The 12806-nt window shown below is 37.6% G+C and overlaps 1 protein-coding gene and 1 pseudogene across 1 annotated transcript; one reads left to right on the forward strand and one right to left on the reverse strand.

Annotated features, from left to right (window-relative positions):
- Positions 1 to 755: 755 nt before the first annotated feature.
- On the reverse strand, positions 756 to 3600 carry Armh2 (armadillo like helical domain containing 2). The gene is made up of 2 exons (XM_063259696.1): positions 3228 to 3600; positions 756 to 1273 (listed from the first exon to the last, which is right to left on the reverse strand). Exons 1-2 carry the CDS (start codon positions 3493 to 3495, stop codon positions 846 to 848), a joined length of 696 nt encoding a protein of 231 aa, XP_063115766.1. The 5' UTR covers positions 3496 to 3600; the 3' UTR covers positions 756 to 845.
- Positions 3601 to 5458: 1858 nt separating this feature from the next.
- Positions 5459 to 5829, forward strand: LOC134478433 (histone H3.3A-like; annotated as a pseudogene).
- Positions 5830 to 12806: the final 6977 nt, after the last annotated feature.

A 12806-nucleotide genomic window follows, 5' to 3' on the forward strand; every position in this document is an offset into this window, starting at 1 on the left:
AAGCATTGCATGAAAGCTCTGCTCAGCTGAAGTTCTCATCTGCGAAACATGAAAGGACATAGATCACTCCGATAGATATAGCTTTAGCTACAGATACAGTGTAATTACAAACAGGCACAAGTTTTTTCCTTTTCTTTCTTTTTCTGGGTGGTGGTGGTGGTGGTGGCTGGGGATTGAACCCAGGGCCTTATATATGCTAGGCAAGTGCTCTATCACTGAGCTGTAACCCAGGTCCTTGATATTGCCAGGTAACTCTCTAAACCATTAGTCCTAACAGTTGCATAGGTAACCCATCTTCTAATGAGTTCCCATTTTACAAACAATTAAAACATTTTTTAGACAGGATCTTGCTATATAGTTCATACTGGACTTGAACTCAGCATATAGCTGACTAAGCCTCCCTAGTGCTGGGATTACAGAAATTGCCACCAGTTTTGGGAACAGGGTAACTTTTTAAAACTTTCAATGATTTCATTTTTTTTTAATCTCAGAAACATATGGTATTATAAGAACCCAGAATAAGCTTTTTCCTCCATGAAAAACAAACAGTGAAGAACAAGTTCTTAATTAACTTCAAACAAATATTAAAAAATAAAGTATTTCATGATTTAATGGTAGACAATGGAGAGAAACAATGTCTTTGTATAACATGTGACAAAAGTATTTTAGCTGCACAGTTTTATAGCTATGCATATTCCCCATTGTATCTATGTGTTTTAATATCTTTATTTTATTTCTCTTCAACTACAAAAGAATAATGCATCACCTTTTATTATACATTTCAGGTTTCTGACCAAGGTAATACAATGGCATAGAGAGCTGAATAATATAACTGATTTAAAAAATTAAATGCCATAAAGACAAGTTAGGTGATGCAACATTTCTGCAAAATTCTCAGGCCATCCCGACCAATTCTCTGAAGCTAGTATTTGCAAATTATATTTTAGAGCATTGTAGTCTTTAAGGTCCTTTAGTAAAGAAAAGTCATTGTACACTAAGACACATAGAGTATAACAAATCCAAAATTTAACGAAAAGAAGGCTGCTTTTGTTCTGCTTGACAGAATAGTCAAGGTAATTTTCCAACAAACCAACAAGAATAGGAATAAAGCGCAGACGTTTGACCATTTGCTGGCTCCCAGGGTTCAGGTAGCACCAACACGATATACTCTGGAGCAGCAGGATCTTTATGTTGGGTGCCACCTCATCATTTTGCAGCAAGTAAGCTACTTCTTTCATGTACTCAGCAGCAAGTTTCTCAGCACCTGGTCCTCCTGTAAAACAAATATTTGCATTTGCAGAGATATCTGGCATATCTAGTAGCTAGTAACATTTCAGAATCTCATAAGCATTCACATTTGTGTGTGTGTGTGTGTGTGTGTGTGTGTGTTGCAAAGGTGTGAAACCAGGGCTTCACTACACTCCCAGGCCGTGTTCACATTTTTATTTCCACAGAAATAATACTTTGGATACCTTTCATTTTCTGCTTTCTCATGCTGCTGGGAAGATGAGATCCTGTATACGGATCAGCAAAGAGTTACCATAGAAAGTGTGGGAAGATCACTACCTGCCTATGGCTCCTTCCTTGTTTCCTTAATCAAAGCCACACTTTCTGTCTTCAGTGCTGGAGAAAACCATGGAGACCAGAATATAAGAGCAGAGAGAAAAGGATTGCTTTAAAGCCAAGAGTTGGCCTTGTAGAAGGTAGGTAGGAGTTGTCCTTGGTCCCATTCTCATGTGTTTCTTACTTCAGTTCTTTTGCAGATCTGAAAGGAACTTGTGCCTAAAGGTTTTCTTCCTTTGGCTACTGATACATTCTGGTGCTGGATTCTATCTGCCATATAACTGAGCCCCAGATCCTTGTAGGTCAATCTTAAATTTCATCAAGGTATGGATCAGTAAGTCACTGGATGAACACTCCTTGATGGAGAGGAGGAGATGACATGGATGGTTAGATTCTAGCTGCTAGAGTTCTGAACTGCTTTAGGTTTCTCTCACTTTGATACACTAGTCCCAGGGTCCTGGCAATATTCTATTCATTGTTAAAGCTTTAGCTGAAGCTGGGAATAAGCTCTTTCACTTGCTTCCCACTAATATAGATAAGGAAAAATAACACCAAATTATAGAATGCGGATTTTTTTTACTAGCTCATTTTTCCCCTAAAAGGTGAATACAGTTATTTAGGGAGTGGAGTCAGCCCAAGTGGTAGACACTATTATCCTTCCTTTGGGGTGATCTCAGAAATATGCTGCTTTTTCTCCAGCTCTCCACACGTGATTTCCAACCCTGCTGGTTGGTGGGAAGGACTTCTTTTACTGTTTTTCTCTCAGAGACATAGTGCTTCAAAAGTTTTAGTCTATCAAGCTAAATAATTGATTTGCACACTTACAAAATCAATTAATATACTTGTAGCTGCCAGCCAAAAATTCTGGTTAGGAGACACTAAAGATGGTATAAAATTTTGTTACGTATTTAAAAATGTATTAGAAAAACTGTGCAATGAATTGGACTTGATAATTAGAGCCATGTGTGCTGAATAGGTGTGTATCACTTTATTTTCTAGCAAGGTACACATTACTTATTGCCTTTTACTGATAACAACTATTGGCTTTCCTAATAGCTGTTTTAAGTGTATGTGTTTAAGACATGTGTTTTACTGATGCGTTTAAGACATTTTCTGTGTAATGCATTCATGATAAAAATAAAATATCAAGTACTTTTATTCTACATTAGAATTGTATTACTGGGTTGAAATCACATCAACTCAGTATAGCCTGTGATGTTTTTCTAATAATGAAAACTTTTATTATTATTTACTTGTTGAGACTGGGTCTCACCATGTTGCTCAGGTTGGCTCTGAACTTCTGGACTTAAGCAATCTTCCTGCATTGGTTTCCTGAGCAGCAGGAGCCATAGGGATGTATCAGCATGTCTGGCAGCTAGTGAGAACTTGGGCAGGCAGTTTCAGTATGTATGTTATACAACTGATTAATATGAATGGGAAATATCTAACTAGTAATTTATTTGGTGGGCACATTCTTTTAAAAAGTGAGATTCAAGAAAAAGTAGTTGTATTTGTAGTGGTAGAAGATAAAACACTAATAATTAAAAAGAAATGATACTGGTATTTTAAGAACAGAACTTTAAAAAAAATCTCCAAATTATAGGATTCTAACAAGGTAAAAGATCACAAAATAGCTATTTTAACACATCTGGTTAAGTCAGTACCTGTGAATGCCAGAAGTCCAATTTTCTTTGCAGCTTGAGCTCTTGTTTCAGGGGATAGAGATTTATTCTTCAATATATAGCCAAATATTACAATTCTTTCTTTGTAAAAAGTACTGTCAGATGAAGGAATGGATTCTTCTTTCTTATTAACGAAATGACCCATAATAGTGACATTCCAAAATTTATGGCAAAAGGTCCACAGCCTCAATAAATACCCAGACATTTGAGTCCCAATTCGCATATAAAAAGGCTGCTGTTTCTCAGTCATTTTGCCAAATGGTCAAGGATACTTCAGGTACCCACCTGAAAGAGAAAATCAAGAGTTCCAGAACATATTACTTGGCAACAATGGAATGGGATATATGAGCCAAAGGAAAGCAATGTATACCTAAGTTCCTACTGAACACTGTCAACAGTATCAACTTAAAGAAATTTACTTTTACTTCCCTGGAACACAAAACCTCAGCTAAATCCTGAGCTCATCCTGCCTTTGCACCTTTGTAGAGCCTACTTGGAACTGCCCATTCCAACATGTGCTGGGCTCCTTTCCATTGATCTTTCATGGCTTTAAGACTATTCTGTTACCTACTCAAAGAGTATATATAGATTTTGCCTGATTTTTCTGAGAAAACAGAAGCAATCAAAAGAGTACTTTTGTAACTCTGTCATGTCTACCCACTTGTCTGCATCTCTGTCCATACTCTGATTCTCTTCCTCCCTATCTGTGCAGTTTTCAACTAGCCCCTGCCACCCCACTCAAAGATATTACTCCAAAATTCTTCTCTTGTCTTTACAATTTTTCTATCTCTATCAGATCCTTCGACTCATCAGTAAGCATGCTGTACTTTTTTTTTCTCATTTAGAAAAAGACTCTCTGGGTCTCCTATACCACCTTCCCTCAGCTACTACATGCCTGTTTCTCTACTCCTGTTTGTAGCAAAGATCTTTGGTTGCCACACTTGTCATCTCAAGTCTTTTCTAGTTCTCTCCTCTTGGGTAGACTCTGCATAGGATTTTAACTGCATCACACCCCTGAAACTGATAATTAATGCTTCTGATGAAGGTCTTTACCCTGCTAAATCCAATCACCAGACCTCAGTATTTGGCACTCCTTTCTCCTCAATACCTATGTCCACTTATCTGCTAAGAGATGATGTAACACTCCTTTTGATTTTCTTTTTCTGTCTTTCAGGCATTTCTTTGAAATCTGAGTGGGAGCCTCTGTGACCCCACAACCATTACATTGTGCATATATTGCATATAAGAACCAGCGTCCTGTGGGTGCTGCCAGGATCTGCTGCCATCCTGAGCGATAGCTAGACCCACTTGAGTCAAGGCTGCAGTAGTAGCCTCTGAGTGTTTAGAAGACAAACACTGGGAAAGGAATCTAGAGGAACAAATTCCCTAGAGTGGCCTCTGTGTCTCAGGATTTCTTCAAAGGAAATTCTTTGACACAAGTTTTTAATTTAACACTCTTGAGTCTTAATTGGTAGGATTCTGCCAAATCCTGAGATGCCCTCAAGAGTCTTCATTATTGTCCCAGGGGGAGAAAGTATGTGTTTTTTTTTTTTTTTAAGGGGTGCTAATCTATTTAACAACCACACTTTTTTGGATGTGGTCATTTTTTTTTTTCAGGCCAAATTGCAAGTTTTTGAATCTCTCTTATTTGTTTTTTCTCCTGATTCTTATATTATACATGTGACTAAAAGCAGCCACTGCCTGAATGCTGAACTCCCTTGAATTTCCTCCTGGAAATTACTTGGTCCATCACCTTAGTACAGTTTACTGCAGTCTTAGGTATGGACAAATGTGGACAAATTCTTTATCAGAATGTAATAAGCAGTGGCATCTAGTCCAATCCTCACAGAGTCCACATTTCCATATGAAGCCAACTGAACCTGGCTTCTACACTCTATTTCTATCAGCATTCTGATCTTCTGACTTTCACGAGAATCATACATCAATCTTTGCTTACAGCATTCTGGGCTTCCCGCTTCTCCAAATCTTTCCAAATTCCTCCCACCAACCAATTCCAAAGACTTCTGAACCATATCACCAGATATAGTTATTGTGATGATCTTAGTGCTTGAAATGAGTTTTGTATGTTGTCAGGTTTGGTTACTGCAACAGGACACCCAAGATTTGTGTTCACAGCCATCAGTCTCTAACACCAGCAATATTCCTTTAGCTGAAGTCAGAGGAGAAGGGGTTACTGTGGAGGCCACTGTACCATGGCTCGTACAAAGAAGAGTGCGCACAAATCCACCAGTTGTAAAGTACCCAGCAAAAAACTGAATACAAAAGCTGGTTCTAAGGGTGCACACTCTACTGGAGGAGTGAAATCTTAGTTATAGGCTAAGACTATGGTACTCCATGAAATTAGATGCTATCAGAACTCCACTGAACTTCTGATTTGCAAACTGATTAGCAGTGTCTGGTGCGAGAAACTGCTCAGGACTTCAAAAAAGATCTTTGCTTCCAGAGCACAGCTGTTGGTGCAAAAGAGTCCAGTCTGGTTGGCCTGTTTTAAGATACAAACCTGTATGCCATCCATGCCAAATGTGTAATGATTAGGTGAAAAGATATCACATTGCATATGTAGAGACTGTGCTTAAGAATCCACGATGATGGGGAACATTTCATTGTCAAAAATTTTTTCATGTCTTCCTGTTGGTAGTTTTGGTATGTTTGGTAGTTTTGAATGTTAGATATTCTTTTTCCCATGATGTCAAAAGGTTTTTTGGTAGTTTTGAATGTTAGATATTCTTTTTCCCATGATGTCAAAAGGTATAGAACTACATGATTGTGAGTGGAAAATAGGAGACAGAAATTGTACTGACAGTTTTCCCATTTTCATTTCTGGGTGAATTTTTAAAAATTTTATTAGTATATGTCCACAGTTTATGAATTTATAATCATTTTAGGGAGTGGTTACATGTGTATGCCACAACTTGTTTCTTTCTTCCTTTTTTTAGAAACCCCTCCCCATTCCTTCCCGTCCCTCTTCTTCCAAATTCCTTATCCCATTTTCAAGTCTTCCTGATATTATTAATCTTAGCTCATGTTATGATACTTACATTAATTGAGGTTACTAGGTTCCTGTACATGGCATATCTTTATTCCTCTTCCTTTTCCTTTCCCTCCTCCTCACCCCTCACACTTTTGCTTGGACTACTTCCCTACTGCAAGAGTTCAATTTCCTTACCTCTTTTTATCCATCCTTTATTATTCTCTTTGTCCTTTGCCTCACTCAAATGAGCGATACCATTTAGTATTTAAGCTTGTGTGTTTGGTTTATTTAATTCAACATTATATTTTCCAGATGCATCCATTTTCCTATAAATGTCTCACATCTGTCATTCTTTATAGTAGATGAATATTCTATTATAGATAGATACTACATTTTCTTTATCCATAGTCCACTAATGGGAATGCAGCCTATTTCCAGGATTTAGTTATTATGGATTGTGCTGCTATAAATGTTAATACACATGTATCACTGCACTATGATATCTTAAACTTTTTAAGGAAGACATCTAGCAGGAGAATTGCTGGGTCATATAGAATTTCTAATTTCAGTTCCTTGAAAAATCTCCATACAGATTTCTCTAACTGTTGAATTGGTTTAGATTTTCACCAACAATGAAGGAGGGTTCCTTTTCACCTTAGCCTTGCCAGCATTTGTTATTGATTGATTTTTTGATGTTTGCCATTAGCATTGTTTTAATTTGCGTTTCTCTAATGGCCAGAGATGTTGAGCATTTTTTCATATATTTTTTAACCGTTTGTGCTTCTTCCTCTGTGAAGTGTCTGTTCATTTTGCTCTCTTTATCTCTCTCTCTCTCTCTCTCTCTCTCTGTCTCTCTCTTTTTTGGTACTGGGGATGGAACTCCTGACCTCATGCTTGTCAGACAAGCACTGGACTACTGAGCTTTATCCTCGGCCCTTTCATGCCCATTTTTCAACCAGACCTTTAATTTTAGGTGGACTAATTTTTTTGAGTTCTTTGTGTATTCTAGATATTGTCCTCTGTCTAAAGAGTAGCTGGCAAAATGTCTTCCCCTGATGTTGGCTGTCTCTTCACCCTACTAATTGATTCTTTTGTTGCTATTACCAATTTGTCTGATATTACCAATTTCTTAATTCTTGCTGTTTTATTTATTTTTTGTAATTGAGGTTCTGTTTAGATAATCATCTCCTACACCTATGTCTTCAAGTGTTTACCTATTTTATCACTCAGTAAGTTTAATGTTTCTGTTTTAATGTTTAGGTCTTTGATCCATTTTGATTTTCATTTAATACATGGTGAGAGATAAGGGTCCAGCCTCAGTTTTCTGCACACAGATAACCAGCTTTCCTAGCATCACTTGTTTTATAGACTCTTTCTTCCAAGATGCTTTTGGCCCTTTGTCAAAGATTGAATTAACTCAATGTATCAAGGGAAATTTCTATGTCCTCTTACTCCATTGATCCACATATCTGTTTTTGTTCCAGAGCCATGCTGTTTTTAAGATAAATAATGCTTTCTAGTACAGTATGTGATAGCTAGAAGTCAGGTGTTGCTGTGCTTCTTGCTTTGCTCCTTTTGACCAAAACTGATTTTGCTATTCTGGGTCTCTTCTAATTCTATATGAATTTTAGGATTATTTTTTCAAGATCTGCAAAGGATGCTGTTGATATCTTAATTGGTACTGCACTGAATCTTGTAATAGTTTTGGGAGCATGGCCATTTTGACAATATTGATTCTGCCTATCCAGGAGCAGGGGAAATCTTTCTATTTTCTGATGTCCTCTTCAATTTCCTTTTTCAGGATACTGTCGTTTTCTTTGCAGGATATTTCACTTCCTGAGTTAGGTTAATTTCTAGGCATTTCATTTTTCTTAAAGCTACCGTGAAGGGAATTGTTTTCATAATTCCCTTCTCGTCCTATTCATTGTTAGTGAAATAACAGTGCTAATGATTCAAAAATCATTTTTTGATCCTGTATCCTTCTACATTACTGAAGTTAGTTATTAATTCCAAGAGTTCTTTGAGTCTTATATGTAGTGAATCATGTCATCTGTAAATAATGATAATTTGAGCTCTACTTTTCCTCTATGTATACCTTTTATTTATTTCTTTTGCCTAATTGCTTTGGTTAATATTTCAAGTACTACGTTGAATAGAAGAGGTGTTAGTGGGCATCCTCATCTTACTCCTGATATTAGAGGGAATTCTTTTAGTTTTTTCCCTTTTAGTATATGATGCTGGCTATTGGTTTGTCATATAGTTTTTATCATATTCAGGTATGGTCCTTGTACACCTGTTTTCTTCAGGGATTTTATCATGGATAGATGTTGAATTTATCATGGAGGGGTGTTGAATTTCAAAGACCTTCTCTGTGTCTATTGATGTATCATATGGTTTTTGACCTTGCTTCTGTTTATATGATGTATTTCATTTATCAACTTATGTATGTTGAACCATCCTTACATCTCTTTGATAAAACCTGCTTGATCATGATGTATGATTTTTTAAATAATGCACGGCAATCTGTTTGCTAATATCTTATTGAGTATTTTTGCATCTATGTTCATTATGAAGACTAACATATAGTTTTCTTCTTCAGTTGAGTCTTTATCTGGTTTTGGGACCAGGGTGATCCTGGCTCCCATAAATGAGCTTGGGAGCATTCTATCCCTTTCAATTTCTTTGAAGAGCTTTAAGAGTATTGGAGATATAACATCCTTAAAGGTTTTGCAGAATCATCAGTGAATCAATCAGGTCCTGAGTTTTTTTTTTTAGTTTGTAGATTCTTTAGCACTGTGTCAACTTCATTGCTTGTTATTGGGTATCATGTTTATGTTTTTTTGGGTTGGTTTTGATAGTTTATACTATCTAAGGATGTCTTCAAAGTTTGCTAATTTCTTGGAATATAATTTTCAAAGTAGTTAGTATCTTCTGGATTTCCACAGTGTCTGTTATGATTTCACCTTTTTCATGCCTAATTGCATTGATTTGAGTCTTTTCTCACTTTCTCTTGATAAGCCTGGCTAGGGATTTACCTATTTTATTTATTCTTTCAAAGAGCCAGCTCTTTGATTCACCAGTTTTTAATACTGTTTTTTAGTCTCAACTTCATTGATTTTTACTCTCATCTTTTCCTCCTTAATGTCAGTTTGGGACTCGTTTGTTGCTATTTCTCATGTGCCTTAAGCTTTTTCATAAGGTCGTCTGTTGGAGCTTGCTGTGTTTTCTTAATGTGAGTATGATTGTGATGAATTTTCTTCTTAAAACTACTTTCTTAGTATTGTTGAGTTTTCACAAGTTGTACTGTCATTGTCATTAACGTCTAGAAAATTTTAAATTTCTTCTGTGTCCCATGGATGGTTTAGGTGTGGGCTGTTAACTTCCCAGGAGCTTTGGCCTTGTCTGAGATTTCTTCTGTTGTTGACTTCTATTTCATCGCTCAATTGTCTGATAGTATGCATGGCATCATTTCTATCCTTTTATATTTCCTTAAGCAGGCTTTGTGGATTAGTATGTGATCTAGTTTGGAAAAAGTACTATGTGCTGCTGAGAAGAATATATAATCTTTGTACAGGGGTGGAATGTTCTTTATGTATCCATTAAGTCCCTATGTTCAAGGATGTGTTTAAAAGTTAGGAGGAATAAACAGGGACAAGGGAGAATCCCTTACCCTCTATAAACTATATTGTGAGAAAAAAAAAACAACAAGAAGAGAAGCACACACACACACAAACATGCTTATAAAAGAAAAAAAAGGGTAAAATAATGGAATAAAAGTGTGGGGGCAGGGGGGAAAATGTACAGAAGGAGAACAGCAAAGAGTATAGAAAATGAAAAAAATACAAATAAAGAATAGTAAAAGAAGGTCTTCTATTGCTGTGGACATGTGACTCTTTTCCTTGGCCTAGGTAAGATTAAGGAGCAGAGTTGAGGCCAAGATGTGTCTTTGCTCACACTGAAAGTCCAAGGTGGCTATTTGTCACCAGAACACTCCTGGGTGTAGAGATCTGTTTATAGTGGGAACATGATCCCAGTGTGAGCTTCCAGACCTGTTTAGCTCAGGCTGAAAGTGGCCTCTGACTGTACAATCCAAGTCTGCATTTATGAGCCCCTGATTCTCAGTGAGACTCCCCACAGTCTACTCTGCAACTGTGAACAGTTTCCCATGATTGCCCTTCTCTCTCTCACTCTGGGAATTTGGCACTGTGAAGCAGCCACAGGACTGCGCTGGGACACTGGTTCAGACACCCAACAATGGCGTCCCTGCTAGCTCCTGCTCCACATGACTGTGGGATTGCATCCGTGTTACTAAGGTTACTCCCCAACTGTTGACTGTGGAAGGCGACTTTGGAAGCCTCATTTCACAATCTCCCTGCTGGCTCCAATTGCAGAAGATGCTCTCAGCCTTGGTGCAGTTTTCTTGTTCTTAATGATCCAAAGAAAAGTTGTTAGCTTCAGTTTGCCTCCCAGCTGGTGGCTAGATAGCTGCTGTTGGCAGCGCTGAATGATCTCTCCTCTGTGGTGGTGTCTGTTTCTTCTGGATCACTTAATCCTATTTTCTTCTCCTCTGTCTGTTCTCTTATGGTTTCTATGAGAGAACTTCCACGCATTTTGATTTCTCTCCAAGCTATTATTTTTCAGACTCTACACGCTTTTTTTTCTGGAGAAGCTGAGTTATTAGTACTCATTGCTTCACCATTCTGGGATCTCCCACTAGTCTATGAATTTTTAGTATTAATGCAGGGGTATGAAGCATTAAGGCAAATTAAAATGTTTCAGTGAACCAGCTCAAAAGTTCAACATTATAGCAATTACAAATAAACCTATTAAAATTTTCTGGGCAATTCCAGCCTTTAGAATTTTCTAGAGCAATAAATTTCTTATTGATGGCAAAAAAAAAATATCTTAAGACAAATAACTTACAGGGGGAAAGGTTTTCTGTAGCTCATGGTCTGAGAGAGTTCAGTTCATGGTCATTTGGTCTCAATACCTTGAGCCTGTGGCAAGGGAGAACATAGTGGCAGGAAGCATGTGCTGGAGCAGAACAGCTCACTTCATAACATCTGGGAAGCAAAGGCAGAGAAAGGGTTGGTGCTTCCAGATCCCATCTGAGGGCACATTCCCAGTGACCTTGGTCCATTCTTCCAGACCCTACTGTCTGAAGACTCTATAGGCTTCCAAAGCACTGCAGGCTCCCAACAGCCACAGCCTGATGGCCAGTCTTCAACACAGGAGCATATGGGGTGTATAACAAGCTGCTGGATCAATACTTTCAGAGTTGAATACAAGGGCCCTTGCTGCCACTGGTGGTTCGGACTGGGAATATCCATGAGCAGACGACACTCCCTTTCAATCAGAGAGCTCAGGGGCTCTGCTCATAGGACACTGCATTCTGAAACAACTCTCTCTTCCCCCACAATTAGGTTATAACACATGTAGGAAGAGTTTTGTTAGGTTAGACTTTTCAGACCAAGAGGTTTTTGAAAATAAACAATTTAGTGAGCTATATAGTTGCTAAGAACTATATAAGGGTAAGAACAGTCTTGGAACAAATTTTGTAAGGCCCAAGCAGCATGGCCAGATAGTGATTGGGAAAATATTTACCAGAACTAAAGGGCCAGGGCATTGTATAATATAATTTGGGGGAGAAGACCCTGAGGGCAAACAATGTGAGGGGGGCAAAGTCCTAGGGTAAGACCATAAAGACAATGACCATAAAACCTTGGATTATGAGAAACTTGTTTTGTGTTCTGCAAGATGAGCAAATAATTTTAACTTGCTAAATGAATGATGTCATGCATTATGAGTAGTATGTGATAGTGAATGTCACATGATCACAACTGAGCCAGTGATCTGTCTCTCTTTCTCTCCTTTCTCTCTTGCTGTGGGACTGTGGGTGATCATCTCCAACAGCAAGAAGTTATAGAGAAGATCTTGTCTGCAGAAGAGGTGAAAAAAAAAGGTGGAGGAACCCTTCACTTCAAATGAGATTAGGGAGACAGGTAAAATGTGTGAAACAGTGCAAAATTTTATAGAAAAATCATCACCCAAAAAAGTGTAAACCAGTTAGAGCAACAAATCTGTTTAATGACAGTGCAGTGTCACATTTCTACAAGATCCTCATCAAAAGGAAGCAAGAGCAAGTGTCATTGATAGTTCCTTGTTACAGTTGCATGAAAAGAAAAGATTCCATTAAACCAATAGATAGCGGTGATTGCATTAATGATAGTGAAGTCATCCTGCACAATTACACTCCTCTCTCATCTCTCTTACACTGGCCGTGAGGGTTTTCAAAGTAACTACAAGTTAATTTATTTTTCTTTATATTTTGTATTATCTTTATAATTTTGTATTATATTCGGAGGGAGAAGAATTGTAATAAATTTTACAATAATAGTTTTGGGGTATGGAATGAATAATCTGAATTTCCATTTTTATGGGGAAATTTGCTGATATACAAGTACTTTGGATTACAAGCATGTTCTTGGAATGAATTATTCCCACAAACCAAGGTTCAACTATGTTTGTGACTACTTGGTTAGTACACACTATGACCTGGATGGGTTAAT

The sequence above is a fragment of the Cavia porcellus genome, unplaced genomic scaffold, assembly GCF_034190915.1.
Source record: "Cavia porcellus strain 051 isolate PalLab524CR breed Dunkin Hartley unplaced genomic scaffold, mCavPor4.1 scaffold_13, whole genome shotgun sequence".
Lineage (NCBI taxonomy): Eukaryota > Metazoa > Chordata > Mammalia > Rodentia > Caviidae > Cavia > Cavia porcellus.

What these genes read in the sequence shown, in the direction of transcription:
- Armh2 (XM_063259696.1), bottom strand. Translation starts at nt 3,495, where the DNA reads ATGACTGAGAAACAGCAGCCTTTTTATATGCGAATTGGGACTCAAATG. An exon ending in TGGACTTCTGGCATTCACAG is followed by an intron (nt 1,274 to 3,227) that starts GTACTGACTTAA and finishes TTTGTTTTACAG; the next exon opens with GAGGACCAGGTGCTGAGAAA.